The 18,855-nt window shown below is 46.4% G+C and overlaps 2 protein-coding genes across 4 annotated transcripts in view; both read left to right on the top strand.

The window, feature by feature from the left end:
- actn4 (actinin, alpha 4) overlaps positions 1–2,728 on the top strand; it is a 52,673-nt gene extending 49,945 nt beyond the window's left edge. For both annotated transcript variants that reach the window (XM_030380276.1, XM_030380275.1), the window contains exon 22: positions 449–2,728. In XM_030380276.1, coding sequence (XP_030236136.1) covers positions 449–607 — 159 coding nt within the window. In that variant the 3' untranslated portion in view covers positions 608–2,728. The remainder of the gene's footprint in view (positions 1–448) is intronic.
- A 135-nt stretch (positions 2,729–2,863) lies between these two features.
- Positions 2,864–14,514, top strand: LOC115560761 (SPARC-related modular calcium-binding protein 1). Of its 2 annotated transcripts, none has more exons than XM_030380290.1 (11): positions 2,864–3,500; positions 7,376–7,550; positions 7,845–8,081; positions 8,344–8,394; positions 8,583–8,624; positions 8,893–8,973; positions 9,948–10,146; positions 10,263–10,336; positions 10,764–10,857; positions 12,662–13,011; positions 14,267–14,514. In XM_030380290.1, the coding sequence occupies exons 1-10, from the start codon at positions 3,420–3,422 to the stop codon at positions 12,996–12,998; spliced, it is 1,371 nt and encodes a 456-aa protein (XP_030236150.1). In that variant the 5' UTR covers positions 2,864–3,419; the 3' UTR covers positions 12,999–13,011; positions 14,267–14,514. The 2 variants fall into 2 exon arrangements, with proteins under 2 accessions (XP_030236150.1, XP_030236149.1); XM_030380289.1 differs by having other exon boundaries at positions 14,243–14,514.
- Positions 14,515–18,855: the final 4,341 nt, after the last annotated feature.

The raw sequence follows: 18,855 nt of genomic DNA, 5'->3' as shown, positions 1-18,855 counted from the left end.
CGCCGTGACCAATTATTCTGATGCGTCTCGATTACTTCATCTGCACTCGGCTCTCCAGCCGAAATCCAGGGGTTTAAACCGACCAATCAGGGCTCTGCAGCACGGCAGAGGAAGGCAGACTATTATGTTATGGAACGTTGAAGTAATTGAAACTAATGTGGCGCTCCTTCCATGTCTGACTATTTCTGTCCGTCTGTCTGTCTGCTCTCTCTCTGTCTCTGTCTCTGTCTCTGTCGCTCTCGCTCTCGCTCTCTCTGACTCGCTCTCTCTGACTCGCTCTCTTCCTCTTCCTGTCTCTCTCTCTTCCTCTTTCTGTCTCTCTCTCTTCCTCTTCCTGTCTCGCTCTCTTCCTCTTTCTGTCTCTCTCTCTTCCTCTTCCTGTCTCGCTCTCTTCCTCTTTCTGTCTCTCCCTCCCTCCCCTCGCTGTGTGCGGACCTCTTCCCTCCAGAACTTCATCACGGCTGAGGAGCTGAGGCGGGAGCTGCCCGCCGACCAGGCGGAGTACTGCATCGCCCGCATGGCGCCGTACGGGGGCCCCGACGGCGTCCCCGGGGCCCTGGACTACATGTCCTTCTCCACTGCCCTGTACGGAGAGAGCGACCTGTAGGGACTCACAGAGGAGGAGGAGGAGGAGGAGGAGGGATCGCTGGACCGACGACAGAGGGAGGGAGGGAGGGAGAGGGATGAAGGGAGAGATGGTGAAGAGCGAGGTGGACGTGAAGCAGAGAATTAAGGCAGGTAGAGCAGATGAGAATTTAAAAGAGGTTGACTATATATATGTAGAAGTGGGTGGGGCTTCCTCCCCCACCCCGTCCCCCGCAATCCAGTTGACTTGGTGTGTTCGCAGGTGCCCCTGAGGTGTGCCGGTTTAGAAATATTCTTTGCGTTTCTTTTCAAATTGAAACTCTTTGACCTTGTCGAATTGAACTCTTGTTAGAATCGTTTATCTAGCTAGCTTTTTCTCGGAACGGATCAACAATAATCGCTGTCCATTTGTCGTGTAAAAGCTATCATTCAAAACAGGCATATCCAGGGACAACTAGGGAACAGGGGGGAGGGGTTGACTGTAGTGCAGGTCCTTAGCTTCACCCTCTCTGCCTTTTATACGGGGGAGTGGGCTGGGTTGGGGAGTAAGGGGCACAAGCTAATCTACTACTTAATTAATTTTTTTTTATCATGCATTTTTCTTGCCAGAAGGGCATTTTTTTGAGGGGTTGGGGCGGGTGGATGGGTCAGATTTCACGGTTTGTGCGTGGGGGGGGCCCCCAGATGGAGGAAACGTGAGATGGGGGGGGCGGGCTGCACGTACGTTGATAAACCAGAGGAATAAACAAATGACACATTTACCCATAATTCCCTTTTTCGTTGACGGATCACGGCGAAACTATCTCGCCGTTTTCCCATTTTCTTCTGTTTCCGTTGAATTTGGTTGACTTTTGTGTTGATGTGCGGGTGGGCTGAGGGGGTCCCAGGCGGGGATGGAGGGGTTTCGGGGGGTCGTGGGGGGGGTTACCTCAGCGCTGTATATACTTATTTTTCCAGTGCTACGGATGACACACATAAAGACCCAGCTATCGAGAATAAGCAATCACAAGCTTTCCAGTAGGACTAAATAGTGGCATTTATTATAAAATATATATATCGTGAATCAAAGAAAAAAAAAAAGCCAACCATTGAAAAAAAGTGCAGTTCCTCCAGTAGATGGGTTTGTCTTCAATTATGACCAGTTCAGAGTTTTGACGCCGGTATCAGAGACTATTGTAGTGAGGATTGCTGTTCAGAGGGTGTAGCGTTGTTCTCAGTCTAAAGGCCTTCTAGACGAACCCAGACATACCCATTTTGGGGGCAACGTTGTTAACGACTTCTGTACGTTTTTCGTGAGTGGACGACAATACGCCTGTATGATTTACACGCTATTTCATCCTTCATTAGCTACGTTTTAGGGTGTGTTTTTTCAAGTTTTGTACAGCACAACTTTGGAGTCCAGGAGAGGCATCGGATTGGCTCAGAGAAGGTTTCTAGCGCCTTCCCTGGAATAAGAGGGGAGGGGGAGTTGCCACGGTAACGGCACTCCCTTAGAACTCCCTGTGTGATTGTTGGCAAATTTGAGGAAAGAAATTAAACAAATGTGCCTGTCGGTGGCTCTCATCCTGTTCCCCCCACCTTTCTCTTGCTCTCTCTCTCTCTCTCTCTCTTTCTCTCTCTCTCTCTCTCTCGCTCTCCTAGAGAAGGGGGATGGGGATGATGCTGGAGGGGTCTTAAAACATTCCATTATGTATCTTTAAAATAAATGGATTCAAACAACTAACTTGGCTGTCTACAAATCTATGCAATCATCCTCTGTCAGCATCTCCAAGAGTTCCTAAAAGTAGCGGCGGGAAAATTCTTCAACTGAATTATTATTATTTTTTTCACTTTTCCATTTCTATTTCTATATTTCGGTCTAAATCAAACCGATATTAGGCCTATGATTTCAGTATTTGTTGACTTCGAGGGGATGGGGGAGGGGGGAGTTAACGGCGAAGAGGGAGGAAGGGTGGCAGAATGAAAAGACTTGGACCAAACGCTAGGAATGTGTTTGGTTTCTGCGAGGCTGGAGTCTGGTTGTGATTTTCCTTTTTTTGTACTCTTTAATATCAAACCTTATCTGCTGTACTGGGAACTGCAACGCCTTCTGTCTAATGATATGCGATTTTCACAAGCACACATAAAGTTTCCTTACAAAATACTGCCGTCTGCGTGTCTTATTTTTTTTTTTTGTCTTTCTAATTTCACTGTCAAGGTTTTAAGAAATGATGATGCATTTAATCCTCATTCTCGGCAACATTTGTTCGCAATAAATAAAAGTTCAAAATTCGAAATGGATGATGAGAATAATGAGTAACAGAGGAATTCCCTCCTTAATTTATAACCGTCACAGACAACGGAGACCTCATAACTGTCGTAGCCTACTGTTTCCATACAGCCTAAGGATTTGGGCGTCGTGTCTGTACCATAACATTTTATGAGCTTTACGCGTATTGAGTGGAAAAGGGTTGGACGTTATGGGTGTGAAAGGTGCAGCTCTGAGGGAACGGGTTTGGGGGGCGTCGACCAATGGGCTTTTTAATAATGGGTCAATGTGGACCACAGAATCCGTCGGATTTAAAAGGTTCTACTTATTAGGACACATTCGTGCCGCGCAACGCAGTCGTTTTAAACACGTGCGTTTGAACTTTAACAGTTAGTTTACAGAATGAGAAACACTTTCAACCCATAAGGGAGGCTACACGGAATATCTTCGGGTGTGGACCCAGGACGTCCCGTCAAGGCTGGCTTTGCCCGCAGAGCTCGCGCAGCAACAAGGCTTTGGGACGACCACCAAGAAGCGCGCGACGATTCAAGTTGCGGCGCCTCGCGCCTGTGCCGCTGCAGCAGGGATGATGCTCGCGCTCACCTTTACCTGCCGCCTCCTGCTGCTCCTCCTCCTCTCGGAACCGGTTCACTCCAACAGATCAGCGGTATGAATCGACTACGAGCACCCGCATGCGTTATATTGATTTTGTTTTGGGTAAAACGGTAAAAGAATGATTATTTTACCTTTTCTTTTGAATGCTAAATACAAGCACCCAATTTGTTTTGGTGTAATGTAGACTTTGGATCAACAGCGCTTGTTTTCTTAGTAGCATATAAAAAATGACTTATCTTCATGGATCGTGGCTCCCAGGAGAGGGTCTCCCACTCGGGATTCTATATAGCAAGTCTCCAGCTGACCACAGCTAAACACACCACCGCCATGCAAATATTGATCCTTCTGCCCAAGGGGGAGACGGGGGGCAGTGTGTGTATCTTGGGGGGGTGGTTTATTTTTGCGTCTTTCTCCACTCACCAACGATTGCCGATGCTGAATTGTGTGTGAAGGCATCGCTTGTAGAGCACACACCGCAATCCCGCGAGACTACACCTGTTTGACATGCGTGTTTACTTTCAGACTTAATCTATGCTCATATTTTAGCCGGCAAAATGAAGACCATGACAAATTACCCACGCGTGTTTACAAATCCGGGAGCAGAGGAGGGGGGTGATTCCATTGCATAAATAGTGAAACAGCTTTTACAAAGGACCGATTGACCGCGGCATCGTCCGAGTTCCAGTCAGTATCAGCGAGCGTGTCGTAGGCTAGAGGATAAACTTGTCAACACATAACATGAGAGGTCTTGGTTATATTTCTCTTCAAGTGTAGACTTAATATTCAGATCTAGGTTGTTTATATACAAGCATCGAGACAGCTCCGAGCTGTTCTCACTCAGGAAAGGCCATATTTCTATATTACACACACACACACACACACACACACACACACACACACACACACACACACACACACACACACACACACACACACGGAGGTTCGCCCAGAATTGTTGGCACCTCGCAACACTGAGTATATTGTGGTAGCTGGGATACTAACTGATGCAGGAAATGTAGTCTGCAGGTACTTTGCAGCCACACACGCGCAGTCACACCCAATCATAATGTCAGCATCGCATTCAACTTTATATCCAATATAACAGTATTTGACTCCAATCTATAAGGTTGGATCCCTGTACGTCCACAGTCTGACCTGTAGGCATCCTGAGCAAGATGTCTTGACCCTTACCTGCGTCTAGCTTGAAGAAGCCGTGGATGAACGCGTCTGCTAAATATCTACATAAAACACAACACTCAAAATCCCGGTGGGTGTTGTTGTGCAACAGAAATGGTCCTAGAAACTTTTCTCGCAAAAGTTTGAGACTTTGGTTTTGGTTAAAAGATCTTGAAGAGGAAATGTCGATGAGTACAATATTATGGACGGGAGTGGTTATTCATATAATCAGTATAGTCCTGCAGCCATACTTCCTGATTCCATCACATTTCAAATTAGCCATTCAAGGATTTAGCCCCATTAAAGTCAGGATTAAAGGCCGTCTCGCCACTCAATTTAGGGGGAATTACCTTAATTATCCCTAAACCCTGTAGTTTCCCAGATGACCCTTATACAATGCATGGTAGGTGGGCTATAGTTTAATTAATTTAATATGTCCCCCTTTTGGATCAAACTGTCTTTCTAATTCATGCCACGATCTTTCTCCCAACCTCTCCTGTTCAATTCTCTCCCCAGGTCAGTGGAATGGGTCCATTCTGGGATGTCTGGCTCCCCCCCCACCCCCACCCCAGCCCACTCAGTACAGCCAGATTACTGCCGTGCACAGGGCCCCCATTCACTGCTAAATAATGTCAACACTGTTGTACACACCATAACAAATTTGATCACGTGCAACTGAGCTCAGCGCGTGTGTGTGTCTATGTGTGCGTGGGTAGCACGATCGTAGTGTTGCAGACAAAGAGCTATTGATGAAGCATGTAGCAGCATTGTAGACCTCTGTCTGTGTCTGTGTGTGTGCGCATGTTAGAGAGTGAACGTGCACGTGCGTAGATTAACCCGTTTTCTACGTGGTGTGGATGCACATGTGTGTGGCGTGTGACAGATTGAGTGTGTCTTTTAGAGAGGTGTGCAGGAGGTGAAAGTGAGATATGGTTTAGCTTGCAGAGCATCTGGTAGTCATTCTAACCCTCTCACCGCTCTCCCTCCCTCCCTCTCTCCCTCTCTCCCTCCTTAATGACCACACAGCTACGGTCGGGGGAACGTCTTACAGCTCAGTGTAGCAACAAGCAACACTTAACAGAACAGCAGGACACAACTTATGACGCAATACTTGGACAAATAGGACAACACAAATTTAACTTGTGGAGTTTGAATTGTGATGCATATTGTTTGGAAATGTTTCTGGATTGAACGGGAATGATGTTTAGGGATTGAAGTTTCTGTACTGCATTGGGAAGAGGTGGGGTGTTCAGGTGGATATGGACGTCTTTCACTCTGTGTTTTATTATTGAATGGGCAGTAACATGGCCACTCTCTACAGTGAAATACAGAGTTCAAGATGAGGGTAAGAAAGTCACATCGCAGTGATGATAAAACAATTTAATCTTTTATCCAGACTAGCAAAGTGAGCATTCAGTAATACAAAGAGGAGTGAGCGTGTCCCTATCAGATATTTTTCCGATGATGTAGAAAACATCCTCCACAGCTGTCCAAGAGAACACCATTCCTTTCATCATCTCTATCTCCTCCTCTTTCCTTTTCCTTTCATTTCAAATCAACTCAAATGTATCGCTGCTCCCTTTCTCCCTTCCTTCAATCCCTCCTTCTTCCTCCTCCTCCGCCCTGTCCCTCCACTCTGGTCCATCTGTCACTCCTACCTCTGTCTCTCTGTCTCTGACTCTTCTCTCCGTCACCACCACCACAAGTTCCGCTTTGTGATAGAAGACAAACGATAAAGTCCATGGGTCGAGTGTACGAGGCTGCCGGGGCCCGGCCTTTCTGAGCCCCTGTAGGTCCCCTGTCTCTTCGGCCGCTGTGAGGCTGGACAGACAGGGAGAACCATGGGAAACCGTCTGTTTTTCCTGAAGGACGTGTTGTAATGGAAGTAGCACTTCAGTATGAATGGCGAGGGGTTTCTTTTGGTGACAGCTTGAGGGAAAGTGTCAGTCCATCCAAAGGAAAGCAGGGCCCGCCCCCGCGTTGAGGAGGGAGTCGCCTTAGTGGTCGAGCCAAATAGTTCCGCTTCCTCTCAGTGGCTCTGCAATGAGTGGTAGATCGACTGTCGGCCTGCTGGCACAGATAGACAGGCCGGTAGACAAGCAGACAGACAAGCAGGCTGGCATACAGATAGACAGGCTGGCTGTCACAGACACACAGACGTCCTGGGTATTTTGTTGACCAAGTGTCTCAATTAGAACAGATTGTTTACACTGAAGTTGGCATCGTTTTAGTTTCCCCAGAAATAATTCCATAAGTGCCAACACACACACACACACACACACACACACACACACACACACACACACACACACACACACACACACACACACACACACACACACACACACACACAAACACGTATTTCATTGACTGACAGTAAGGAATCTGGTTAGGAAATGGTTCATTTATTTTTAGATATCTTAAGACGAGTGTTCCTCTCCTCTCATTATGATCTCTCTCTCTCTCTCTCTCTCTCTCTCTCTCTCTCTCTCTCTCTCTCTCTCTCTCTCTCTCTCTCTCTCTCTCTCTCTCTCTCTCTCTCTCTCTCTCTCTCTCTCTCTCTCTATAAGCTCCATCCCTTGGTGCTATCTCCACTCATTCATATCTCTGTCTATGCTATAGCTTATGAGACAGCGGATCTGGTGTGTCTCCAGCTATCTCCTTTTGGCCGCCACGTGGCTCCCAGTGCTACACGTTTCCACATTATGTTGATCTCGCGTGTGACCGGTCATGCGTGTCACTCTTCCACAGCCCTTCCTCATCACAGAGAACATGTGGACGGGCGGCTGTCTCCTAGACTGCCAGAGGGGGCGCCACCGTGCCGTGTGCGGCACCAACGGCCGCCTCTACAAGTCTCAGTGTTCCTTCCAGCGCGCGCAGTGCTTCAACACGCAGCTCCGGCCGGCGCCCCGGTCCCACTGCACCGGTACCATCCCCGCTGCTCTGTTCCGTGGATTTAACCTCTAACGTTCACAATATCACCACACACCACAAGGGGGTCTCATCGCTCCAATTTATTAGGATTTCTATATCTGATACACAGATATATGCAAAGATTAGATTCAAATAGTTTGGTTGATGGGAAAAGATGGTTAAAAATCAGCAAATTGTCTATTGGCTTAATGGCAAAATATAAAAACGAATCTTACTGATGAGTCGGTTTGGAGATTAAGCCCAAACCAGCTCACACTGACCCTTCTCCCTCTCTCTCTGGTCCCAGACCCCAGTCAGACCAAGTGTCAGCTGGCCCGTGTTCAGGCCCTGGAGGCCAGCGTCCACAGCAGCGGGGGCGGCCATACTAGCCCCTCGGCGGCCATCTTTGTGCCAGAGTGCGGCACAGAAGGCCACTTCCTGCCGGTCCAGTGCCACAACCAGACCGGCTACTGCTGGTGCTCCACGCGCGACGGCAGACCCATCGGGGGCACCTCTGTGCTGCTCCAGACCCCCAACTGCACCGGTGGGTCCTCCTGGGTCCCCTCATCTGCTTTTATTGTTGTTTATGCTCAAGAAGACTGCTGCTGTTTGTTCTGTTCTGGTTCCTAAAGCTTCTCTGCACTGATTGATTTGATTTATCTCAGCCTCATGTGACTGATTGTGACAAATCATTCAATAAACGGAACATTTTAAATAGGTAAACATTTGGGGTTTTTATTGTTCATTTTTTTGATATAGGCCTACAGGTATTAATGTGTATTTTCTCTAATTATGGGATGCCGCAGATCTCATGCCTGAAACGGAGGAGAGGACTGGCGCAGGGTCCTCAGACAGAGGTGAGGACCGGATTGGACTGACCAGCTGGGCAGTCCATCTCTTAGGCGTAGCTCTTATGTGGGCCAGTGCCCACTACTCCCATTAAAACAGATGACGAGTCACTTCAATCATACCACCAGACACAGGGCCGTGCCAGGACTGACCGGGCCCAGATTCTATGATGTGTTTTCTTTGCATTTTCTCACAGAGACCAGTGGACCGACTGGGAAGCCAGGCAGGCCGGGTGCAGGTAGTAATAATAATAATAATAATAATAATTCATTGAATTTATATAGCGCTTTTCTAGACACTCAAAGACGCTAACTGTGAAGGGGGGACCTCACTCACCTACACCAGTGATAATATTACAGGTATAAAGTGCAACATTATCATCAGTATACAGTATGGCACTCCTCCGTGGTCCCCTCATTCCTCTCCCTGCACCGTGTGTACCCGGCGAGACAGATTTAGAACGTCATCTATAATTCATAGAGTGGTGCAACCTGTCTTTTCCCCAGAGCCCACGGCCCCTCCCCTCTGGGTGACCATCCAGTTGAACTCCGACCCCAAAGGGAACCGCTCTGCCAGGCAGCCTTCTGGTAGGACGGAACACATCTGTGCAAACACAAGCATGTCTGCAGAGACGCACACATGATGCACGCGTGCATGCGCGCACACTCAAACACGTGCTTGCGCGCATACACATACTCATTCACTTTGATAAAAACGTGTGTTTGTGTCGGTGGTTGTGTGTGTGTTAACTGAAGGGTGTGTGTATATGTATACATGTGTGTCTTTCACTGTGTTTGTGTTTACCTGGTGTGTGTGTGTGTGTGTGTGTGTGTGTTAACTGAAGGGTGTGTGAATATGTGTCTTTCACTGTGTTTGTGTTTCCTGTTCTGTGTGTGTGTGTGTGTGTGTGTGTGTGTGTGTGTGTGTGTGTGTGTGTGTGTGTGTGTGTGTGTGTGTGTGTGTGTGTGTGTGTGTGTGTGTGTGTGTGTCTGTGTGTGTGTGTGTGTGTATGTGTGTGTGTGTGTTAACTGATGGGTGTGTCAATATGTGTCTTTCACTGTGTTTGTGTGTGTGTGTGTGTGTGTGTGTGTGTGTGTGTGTGTGTGTGTGTGTGTTGTGGTAACCCGGCACGGTGAGCAAACCACCTCCTCCCAAACAGGACACAACTTTGCTGGGCAAAAGCCAAAAAGGCATGTTTAATCCAAAATCAAACAAGTCTCATACTGAAAATAACACAACAATGAAAAAACCTGGGAGGAATCGACGGTCCTTTCCCCCGTGGGTGGAATCCCGTCACCTACGACGACCGGTCTCTCCGTGCAGGGGCTCCAGGGCTCGGAGAGCCCCGAATGAGGGGAGAAGCGGGCTATTGAAGCCCTGCTTCTCCACCTGTTCCTCAGGTGCTCTGCATGTCCCTAATCGCCCCGGGCCGGGTTGCCACAATATGTATACGTGTGACTTTCACTGTGTTTGTGTTTACCTCGTGTGTGTGTGTTTGTGTGTGTTTGTGTGTGTGTGTGTGTGTGTGAGTCTGTGTGTGCGCGTGTGTGTGCGTGTCCAGACAGTCCTCAGACGTGTGAGCGTGAGCGCCGGTCGCTGCTCGCCGCGGCCCAGGTGCGGTCCGTCAGGCTGGACGACCGCTTCGTCCCAGAATGCACTGCAGACGGGCGCTACCACCCAGTACAGTGTCACGTTGCCACGGGTTACTGCTGGTGCGTCCGATTGGACACCGGCAGGCCAATACCAGGGACCTCAACAAGGTGATCAATAATTCATCCAATTCACCAATTCTGATGGATTACCTTTAATACAAAAAAAAAATGCAAGTCTTGATTATTTTTCTCTTTCCTTAATTATTTATTTATTCTCATGGTAGAAACCAGCTCCCAGAATGCACGGCAACAGAGGAGACCAGGATAGACAGGAAGTTCAAAGACAAAGCACTTCTTGGTAAATACAAATATAAATCTAGGTTGAAAAGGGGACGCATAAAGACAGTGATCAACGTCCAGCCCCTGGAGATCACATGGCCGGCCGTATTGGAATCCTATCGCTAAGATTCAAGGTTCAATCCCCAATGTCCACAGCCCATCTGTGTACTATGCTAACCCTTTATTTAGTCTCTGAAATGACTCCAGATTAACTAGTACTAATAGAAAGATGGGGAACATGGATGACATTCAGTTCATGAGGTGATTTCCTTGCTAATCTCTTTGGGAAGCAGAGATTAAACAATCACATTTATTTAATTTCCTTAAAGATATTAAATGCATCACGCTTCAGTCTATGAAGGGCACACAAGGACCATACCAAACCATACCTAATTGTGCGATTAAAGTCTGATCTGTGTTTCCCTCCGTCTCGTCCGTCTCCCCAGGGTGCCCTGTTGCCCGTAAGAAGGAGTTCCTGCAGAGTCTGGTCAGAGCCCTGCAGCAGGAAGCAGAGCATGCTGGGAAACTGCCTCCTCCAAAGTTTGTTACACTATCAATTAACCAAGGTGGCCATAGAACTGAAACACATTTACATTTACATTTAGGGCATTCAGCAGACGCTTTTATCCAAAGCGACTTACAATAAGTACATTTGTCATAAGAAGTGCATCAATATATCGCTGTCGGTACAGAAAGGATGTTCATAGAACCAAGTGCAAGTACAACAATCGCTAGGCTAACCAATTCCTCCGGTTACAGCAACGATAGCAGCTACTGCAGTTTCTACACAGTTAAGTACTATAATACAATACAATACAATACAATATAATACAATACAATACAACACAATACAATACAGTCTACAATGGTGGCCAGAAGGGGGAGGGTGGCTATGCAGAAATGAACTATTTGTTAATATAACCACCTGGTAGAAAACCGCTGATCGGCCATTTGGTTTATCCTTCTATCCACAAGTACAGTATTGGTACAGCGTCTTACAGTACACATAATGCATCCATGTATACAACGTAATGAACGCAATGAACATACGTGATGCAAAAGCGCAGTAATCACCCAACGAAACTCCCTGCCCCAGTTTCTCTGTGTGGACGGCCTTACTCTAAACCACATCATCGTTACATTTGGAATCCATCCACGGCAGAGCAGAGAGACGTGTAATGTTTTATTCACAGCCTTCTATTGACCTCCACCGCCAACACTCAGAATTTATAATTGTGTAAAATAAGAGCCTGGGTTACTCTCTAATCCTCCACTGATCCTAGAGAACATTGAAGTGTGGTTCCCACTGTCAAAACAACACCAGGACACTATTCTATTAGTCTTATTTAAACCCTTGCGTTTAGGGTTAATCTCTCGCGGTTAGGGTGCTCGACTCTCAGTCAATGGCTTTTGGGTTCGAGGAATGCAGTCTAGCCGTCAGAATCCTGGAGCAGGATGCCTGACCCCTAGCATGTAGCTGGATTCACCACAGGTAGAAAGGTTGTCACTCATTGGATGGTTCATCCCTGGCCGGGTGACCTACGATATAAAGAGAGCAAGCCTCAGGAGAGAAGATGTAAAAGCACAGTGAAGACCAGCCCTCTCACTCTTTCTCACTCTTTGTCCTCTGGCTTCTACTGCTCCCCTGATGCTTCAAGATTTAATATGTTTGATATAATATAACTATTTGAATAATATTTCTTCCAGCTTTCCTCCTTTATTGGCTCTTTCCTCTCAGAAATACCTCCTTAAATTTATATTTGAATGTGGTAATTTATCAGATGCTGTTGACCCTCATCCCACAACCTTCGTCTGGACTTTACCACTAAGACCAGTGCGCTCTACACCGCCCCAGTGAACACAGGGTCTCATTGAGCTGCCTGGACCTCATTAGTCGGTGCTCACCGCTGATGAGCCAGGAGTCTTAAGGTGGTTACCGAGCCACATCTGGCCTCATCTGGACTCTGGACGGCAGCCAGTTTCTCCCACTTAGAAATTTGTTTTCCTAATACCTGCCCTTAGGTGATGGATTATCCCACTTTCCCTGCCTGTGGTCCACAAGCACCATTAAGTCCAGGTTCAGTTTAGCATATTTGTACATTATAATGCACACCTATGCACACTTTAAAGAAAGTATGTTTTCATTCGTGGCAATAGGTAAGTATTACCCCGTAGTAATATAAGTCTTTGTTAAACAACCTGCCTTACTCTTCAGGACTTAATTTGTGTTTATATTTCATCATCATTAAACAATGACAATTATGCAAACAAAAAATAGCCTTTTAGTACCAAATGTCTAATGCTTATCATAAAAGATTTAATCTAAATCTCGTTTATCAACCAGACCCTTCATCCCTGCATCGACCTATTCCTCCTCATCCTCGGTGACCCCCTCCTCCGCCTCCTCCATCCAAACCACCCCCTCCACCCAAACCAACTCCACCTCCGGCTCCCCCGTGCTTGAGTCGTCTGCGCCAGAGGGGGCGCTGCGGTGGCACTTTGAGCGCCTGGACGTGGACGCCAGCGGGGCGCTGAGCGAGAGGGAGGCACGGCCGCTGCGGCAGTTCCTCCGGCGCCGGCTGAAACCGCGGCGATGCGCCAAGAAGTTCGCCCAGTACTGCGACCGTGATCAGGACCGAAGCCTCACCCTGGGGGAGCTGTCTGCCTGCATACACCTGTAAGGACGGCCCAGAGGTAAGACTCACGGTACAGGTGGGCGGGTTGGTGGGCGGAGTGAAAACTGACAAGTGAAAGCTGACATGAGTTATTGATTCATTTATTATCAATTTATTAAATGCATTTAAGAGAAGGGCGGAGAGAGGAAATGAAAGAGGAAACATGAGAGAGGACATTTGTTGCTAAAAGTGTGGGTCGGGATCCAACCAATTACCTTTCCTTCACCCGGTGCATCTAAAGTTAACCAAAAACGGATCTCAATACAGAGGTCTCAGTGAGTCCCTCTATTGGCTGGCTGCAGAGATTCAGCCTAAAGTCCCGTGTGGGAAAGCCAATCCAACTTATTCACCCTTTGGGTCATAAGCCTGTTATCGGCTATATATTGTAAAATTATGTCAACTACAGCCCAAGTGAGAAGCCAAAACACACTGATGATGATTGCTTGATTATCTCATTGTACTTCTTATCTGACACATTCATTCACACTCATCATCCATTAGGCTGCTATCTCTATCTACTGCATATCTGACTCTTAATTCATTCACACACTTCCATCCTTTCCTTCTTGGTTTTTACTTCTGTGTCTGTTTCTTACTTTCTTACTTTCTTACAACAAACACACACACACACACGCACACGCACACACACACACACACACACACACACACACACACACACACACACACACACACACACACACACACACACACACAGGGATTCTGCTCTATCGAGACCTGTTGTCATGATATTTTGATGAAAAGTTAGTCTACTCACGCTGATTTTTTGGTGTGTATCTGGGTTTATCCCAACAAGTATCTCTAGAGCCAGACACAAATACCTAACTGCTAAAAATTAGTTAGGTTATATGGGTGGTTGAGGATGAGGTGGGCCATAAAATGACAATGTTCAACTTCACTAGAGGACTGCATACAAAGCAAGCCTTTTCACATATCGCTGAATTAATTTGGAAGAGTGTTCCCTGTTGAAGCACCATTAACCACAAACACACCGGCCTCTGCCCTGGTCTCATCTGTCTACAAAAATCGTAGTTGTATTGTTTGTCTGTGTGCGCCTTGGCGTGTGTGTGTCTGAGACTGCTGTCTCCAACTAGGCACTATCACAAAGAGATCTGCTACACATCACGTCAGATAAGTAGGGGTCTTCTTGCTGAAGAAAATAGAGCTGTGTTTAATGAGATCATGTGATGTGTGCTCAATAGTTTCTGTGCGGTCCGTCTGTCCTTCTATAGATCTGCCTGTCTCTCACCCAACAGCAAATCATGAATCCAGTTTACCAGCCCCACCTCCAGAACTCCAACACTGTCTTTCCAGTTCCACTCCAGCAACCAATCACATGGCCCCATTCCTGATCATCCAGTCATTTCATCATCCTTCCTCATTGTAGCCCAACTCTCCTCGCTGGTTTCCTCACCATGAATGATGTATGGTCAGTTGTTGTTTTGATAAATATTCGTACCAAATGCTAATTATACTTTTTGAATAAACATTTCAATGATGTAGATCAATGATCATGTTTCCTTTTTTTGTTACAAAGTCTACTCCAGTGATGTATAATTTTAGAGAGGTATACTTCAGGATGTCTCTAGGGTCCTACCTAACCAGTTATGAAAAGGTTCTGCCAAAATAGTCGGGAAATCCTTTCTCTTCATTTCTCTACTTGTAGGTAAAAAGAGGTGAGAAAAATGGCGTGTCCTGCAAAATGGTTATTTCTTACTGCTTGATATGAAAATCCATAACTTTCTGGGGGCTGATTGATACATGAGTTAAGCACCTTAGCTGTGATTATTTGTAAAATGGAACAGAGTGGAAAGAGGTGTTCTGCATCCCTACCTCTGCTGGCCACGGTCTCCGAAACATTCTTCTGCCTACTGGTCCGTGGAGATCCCTCTGGTTGCACCTTCCAGGCCATAGCAATTTGGAAATATTAACGGGGAATAAAGGAGAAAATGGGAGCAGTATTTTAAACAGCCTCTAACGTGAGTTTGTGCGATGAATCTTGTTGAGTGTGTATATCCTTTGACTCCTTTCGCCAAAGGGCATTTAGCAATTAAGAACAGCAGCACATTCACTCTGTGAGAGGGTGCACTGTCAGCAGAATGACTTGGTCGGAATCCAACCAGACCGGGCTCACACCATGGCCCTTATTCATCCAGCAGTTAGCCGGGCTCTAACCACTAACCACAGCTAACTCAACCCAGCTTGCGTTTAGAACCAAGATGGCCGCTAGGTTAAACATTCTCATACACTTATGGCTATTCAAAACAGAAGATTTGTATAGTTGTTAGGCAACATCGCACGAGAGGGAGAGCAGTTATACTGAATACTGAATGAGTTCAACAGCAGAGACCTCGAGTGTGATATATTGCTTTGACACAGCAGTTCTCCAAACAGCATTTATGGTTAACAGTAATAAGCGACAACAGTTTATGATCTGTTTATTTATTAATTGATTTGGCTCCGCCAACACACATAGTTCACTAACTGGACTGGGACTGGACTGTTGCCAAGAAACACATAAACATTTTCCTAGACACAGGCTTGATACTTGGTAGGTCTGCGCATTAGGGCAGGCCAGCTGCTTTGTATCATATACATTTATCTGTTTACATTTATTGGGCAACCAGTGAAGTAAGTTAATAACATAGTTAGTATAGTATAGTAGTAACAATAGTTCTTAATAACCGTTAATTAGCCTACATCAACTATTGCAAACTGTAAACTCATCAGATCCCAGACGAGTCTGTGATCTGATGAGTTTACAGTTTGCGATAGTTGATGTAGGCTAATTAACGGTTATTAAGAACACCAGTTAAGCGGGATGATACATCGTTTATACACACATAGAGCAAGTATAGTTAAAAGTCCCAGTTCTGTTATTTTGCATATTATGCTTCTGGTCTCATCTTATCACTTCATCTGAATCTTCTGTTAATATAGAAAGAGAACATCGATTTTTTTTTTAAGCGATTCCAGAACAATTTGTCTACTCTGTCAATCCATGAAGAAATTTCGTGGCTGGACATCAGCCTGCTGTCGCTTTGGTTACGGATGTCTAAGCATCGAAGATCATGGTTTTGAAGGGTTTGACAGATGCATGATCCTCGTTAGGCAGTTGTTTCCTTTCAGTTGCTGACTCATTCTGCCTCTGACATATTAAACCACTTGTCACGCCAGGCACATTATGACAGATTGTTTGAATGTAATATAATAAGCTCATAGGGCATTTTAATGTCTGACATATTGGAACATATGTTCATTTTTATACCATGCCCGGCCCTCACCATTAACGGTTATTTCTGGTCCATTAAAACGAAAGATTATCCGTCTTAAATGTCTCGTGATTTCCTGTACAAGCCTACTAACACAATGCCATTCTGAAGCCAATGCAATTCATTATTGTTCTTTTGGAAATGAGGATACAATCTCACGTTGTGCCCCCTGCTCTGCCGTGCCTCTCTGCTACAGCAGCGCTAATAAATATTGAGCCTAATGTGAAATGAGGCTGTTTGATTTTGTCGGACCCGGCGAGGGGCGGTCGCCACAGCAACAGCCGCGCTAATCGCCGTCCCTCTGTAAACAAATTACCCGATAAACAGGAAACCGAGGCAGAACACAGAGTCCCGCGGGAGGCCAATAAAGATCCTCTTCCATCGTGCTGTCGGTCCGTATCAGACCTTCAGGATGACGACGCTGATTGCTCATTCAGTTTTGGCAAATTGGCTTCGCGACGCCAGCAGACAGATTCCCAATACGACTCTCCCAGTAGGGTTTGTCTGCTCGGGGCGATGTCCAGTTGGTTAACTGGGATGAGTTTGTTTCAGTATTGTTTTTCTATTTTGGACCCAGGTTAAGGCGGTAAAACAGTGGCCTATACTGCTTATTGTCTCATACAGGGACAGACACAGTCGACGAGACGAGATATTCTCACAGAGCCATTTCGCTCACTAATGGCAGGTGGATGGCTAGGGGTTTCTAACTAATGACACTCTGTGTAAAGGTGTTTCATCTTACCTACAGCATCTTTTAACACAGCTTGACGAGACCCGAACCACCAGAGACTGCTGTTCGGGTGGTAAGTGTGTATTATGATGTTGTGTCCCGGTGATGGCTTCCTTTTTATCTCTCCCTAGTGGTTGCTGGTCCATTACTTTGATTATAACGAACCAAGATAAGTTTTGACCTTTTGAACTTATTTCCGGTCAATAGTGATTTGTTTTTCTTTGTTTAGCTTCTGCCGTAGGCCACTCTATCATCTACGTTCACTCAAGTAGGTCCGAAAGGCGTCTGGGACACTGGGGGAGGCTTCACCAAAAAACAACCCAACAGAAAGGTCACAGAAATGCAGTTTGTGTGTTTTTGGTGATTGCATTTCAAGTACTTATAGCTCTTTTGTACCATCAGAGGGCACCCTATGTCTGAATCCTGCTGTCATGTGACCAGGCGGGAATCCCCTGGAAGTGGATGATGGATGGATAGATTTTCCTTTTGCTTTTCTTGTTACGTGTAATGGCAGTCTGGAGGCAATACCCAATTTATGCAAACTTTGTGTGTGTGTGTGTGTGTGTGTGTGTGTGTGTGTGTGTGTGTGTGTGTGTGTGTGTGTGTGTGTGTGTGTGTGTGTGTGTGTGTGTGTGTGTGTGTGTGTGTGTGTGTGTGTGTGTGTGTGTGCATATAATTGACATGAATTAAAGATGAGCTGAAGCATTCCCAACCACTGGTTTGTAATGGCCTGTGTGTGTGTGTGTGTGTGTGTGTGTGTGTGTGTGTGTGTGTGTGTGTGCGTGCGTGCGTGTATATGCATGTGTACTACAGTATGTCTCCCTTGGTGAGAGCGGAGGATGATTTGAACATGTGAGACCTCAACATACACACTCTGTCTATCACACACACACGCACACACACACACACACACACACACACACACACACACACACACTCACTGATGACAACCACCACACTTACAAACAAACTGAGAAACGTACACATAAACACACACAGTGTGGAGTGCATTTATAATTCATAAAAGAAAATTCCCCCCCCAAACTCATGGCCCCACCTAGCCCATGGGCCAAAGGGGGCGTGTCCTCCCTCTGCCCCCGCCCAGCCCCACCAGACAAGATGGAGGAGGCTACAGGAACGTTCCACCCCATAGCACAGTTTGAAAGGAATTTAAATCAATAAATGACCGCATGAACACATATGCATTGAATGTAAATCTTTAAAACACATTATTAATGCATACTTGGAGGTATTTCTTTAATAAATGACCTACTCGCTGGAACTAACAGAGACCGCCTGCAGCCGGTCTATACAACTCAATCAGCGTGAAGATTGCAGAGATCTGTTTCATGCAAGCACAAACCACAAGCAACACTTGTTAACCGAAATCCCCTGTGTGTGTGGATGCGTGTGTGTGTGTGTGTTTGTGTGCATGTGTCTGTGCGTGTTCTTGTGTGTGTGTGAGTGAGTGTGTGTGTGTGCGTGTGTGGAGAAGTGACAGCGGTGTGATGTGTGTCGGCGTGGACGCTGGTCCCAGGGGTGTTATGTGCTCATGCAGATGGGGACGCACTAGCCTGTTGCCATGGCGCAGGAAGGGCTGCATCGTCACTCAAACCCCAGGCGGCCCCATGGCGGAGTCTAATAGTGACCATAAGCACTGGGGATTGTGTTACATTGGAACACTGTCCTCCGGCTCAGTTCCTGCTTGGGTTCCTTCAATTAATCCCAACCCATGTAACAGTTAAGGGGCTATTTTGGGCTTCTGTTCTCACTATTGTTAAAGTGTCCTTGCCGAACTATGGGGTCCAAAGGTCTGACTGTGAAAATGTTGTTTCGAACTGAT

This window comes from Gadus morhua, chromosome 16 (genome assembly GCF_902167405.1).
Source record: "Gadus morhua chromosome 16, gadMor3.0, whole genome shotgun sequence".
NCBI classification, from domain to species: Eukaryota; Metazoa; Chordata; class Actinopteri; order Gadiformes; family Gadidae; genus Gadus; species Gadus morhua.
Note: the sequence above shows the minus strand (reverse complement) of the source record. Positions and strands in the feature narration are given on the sequence as shown.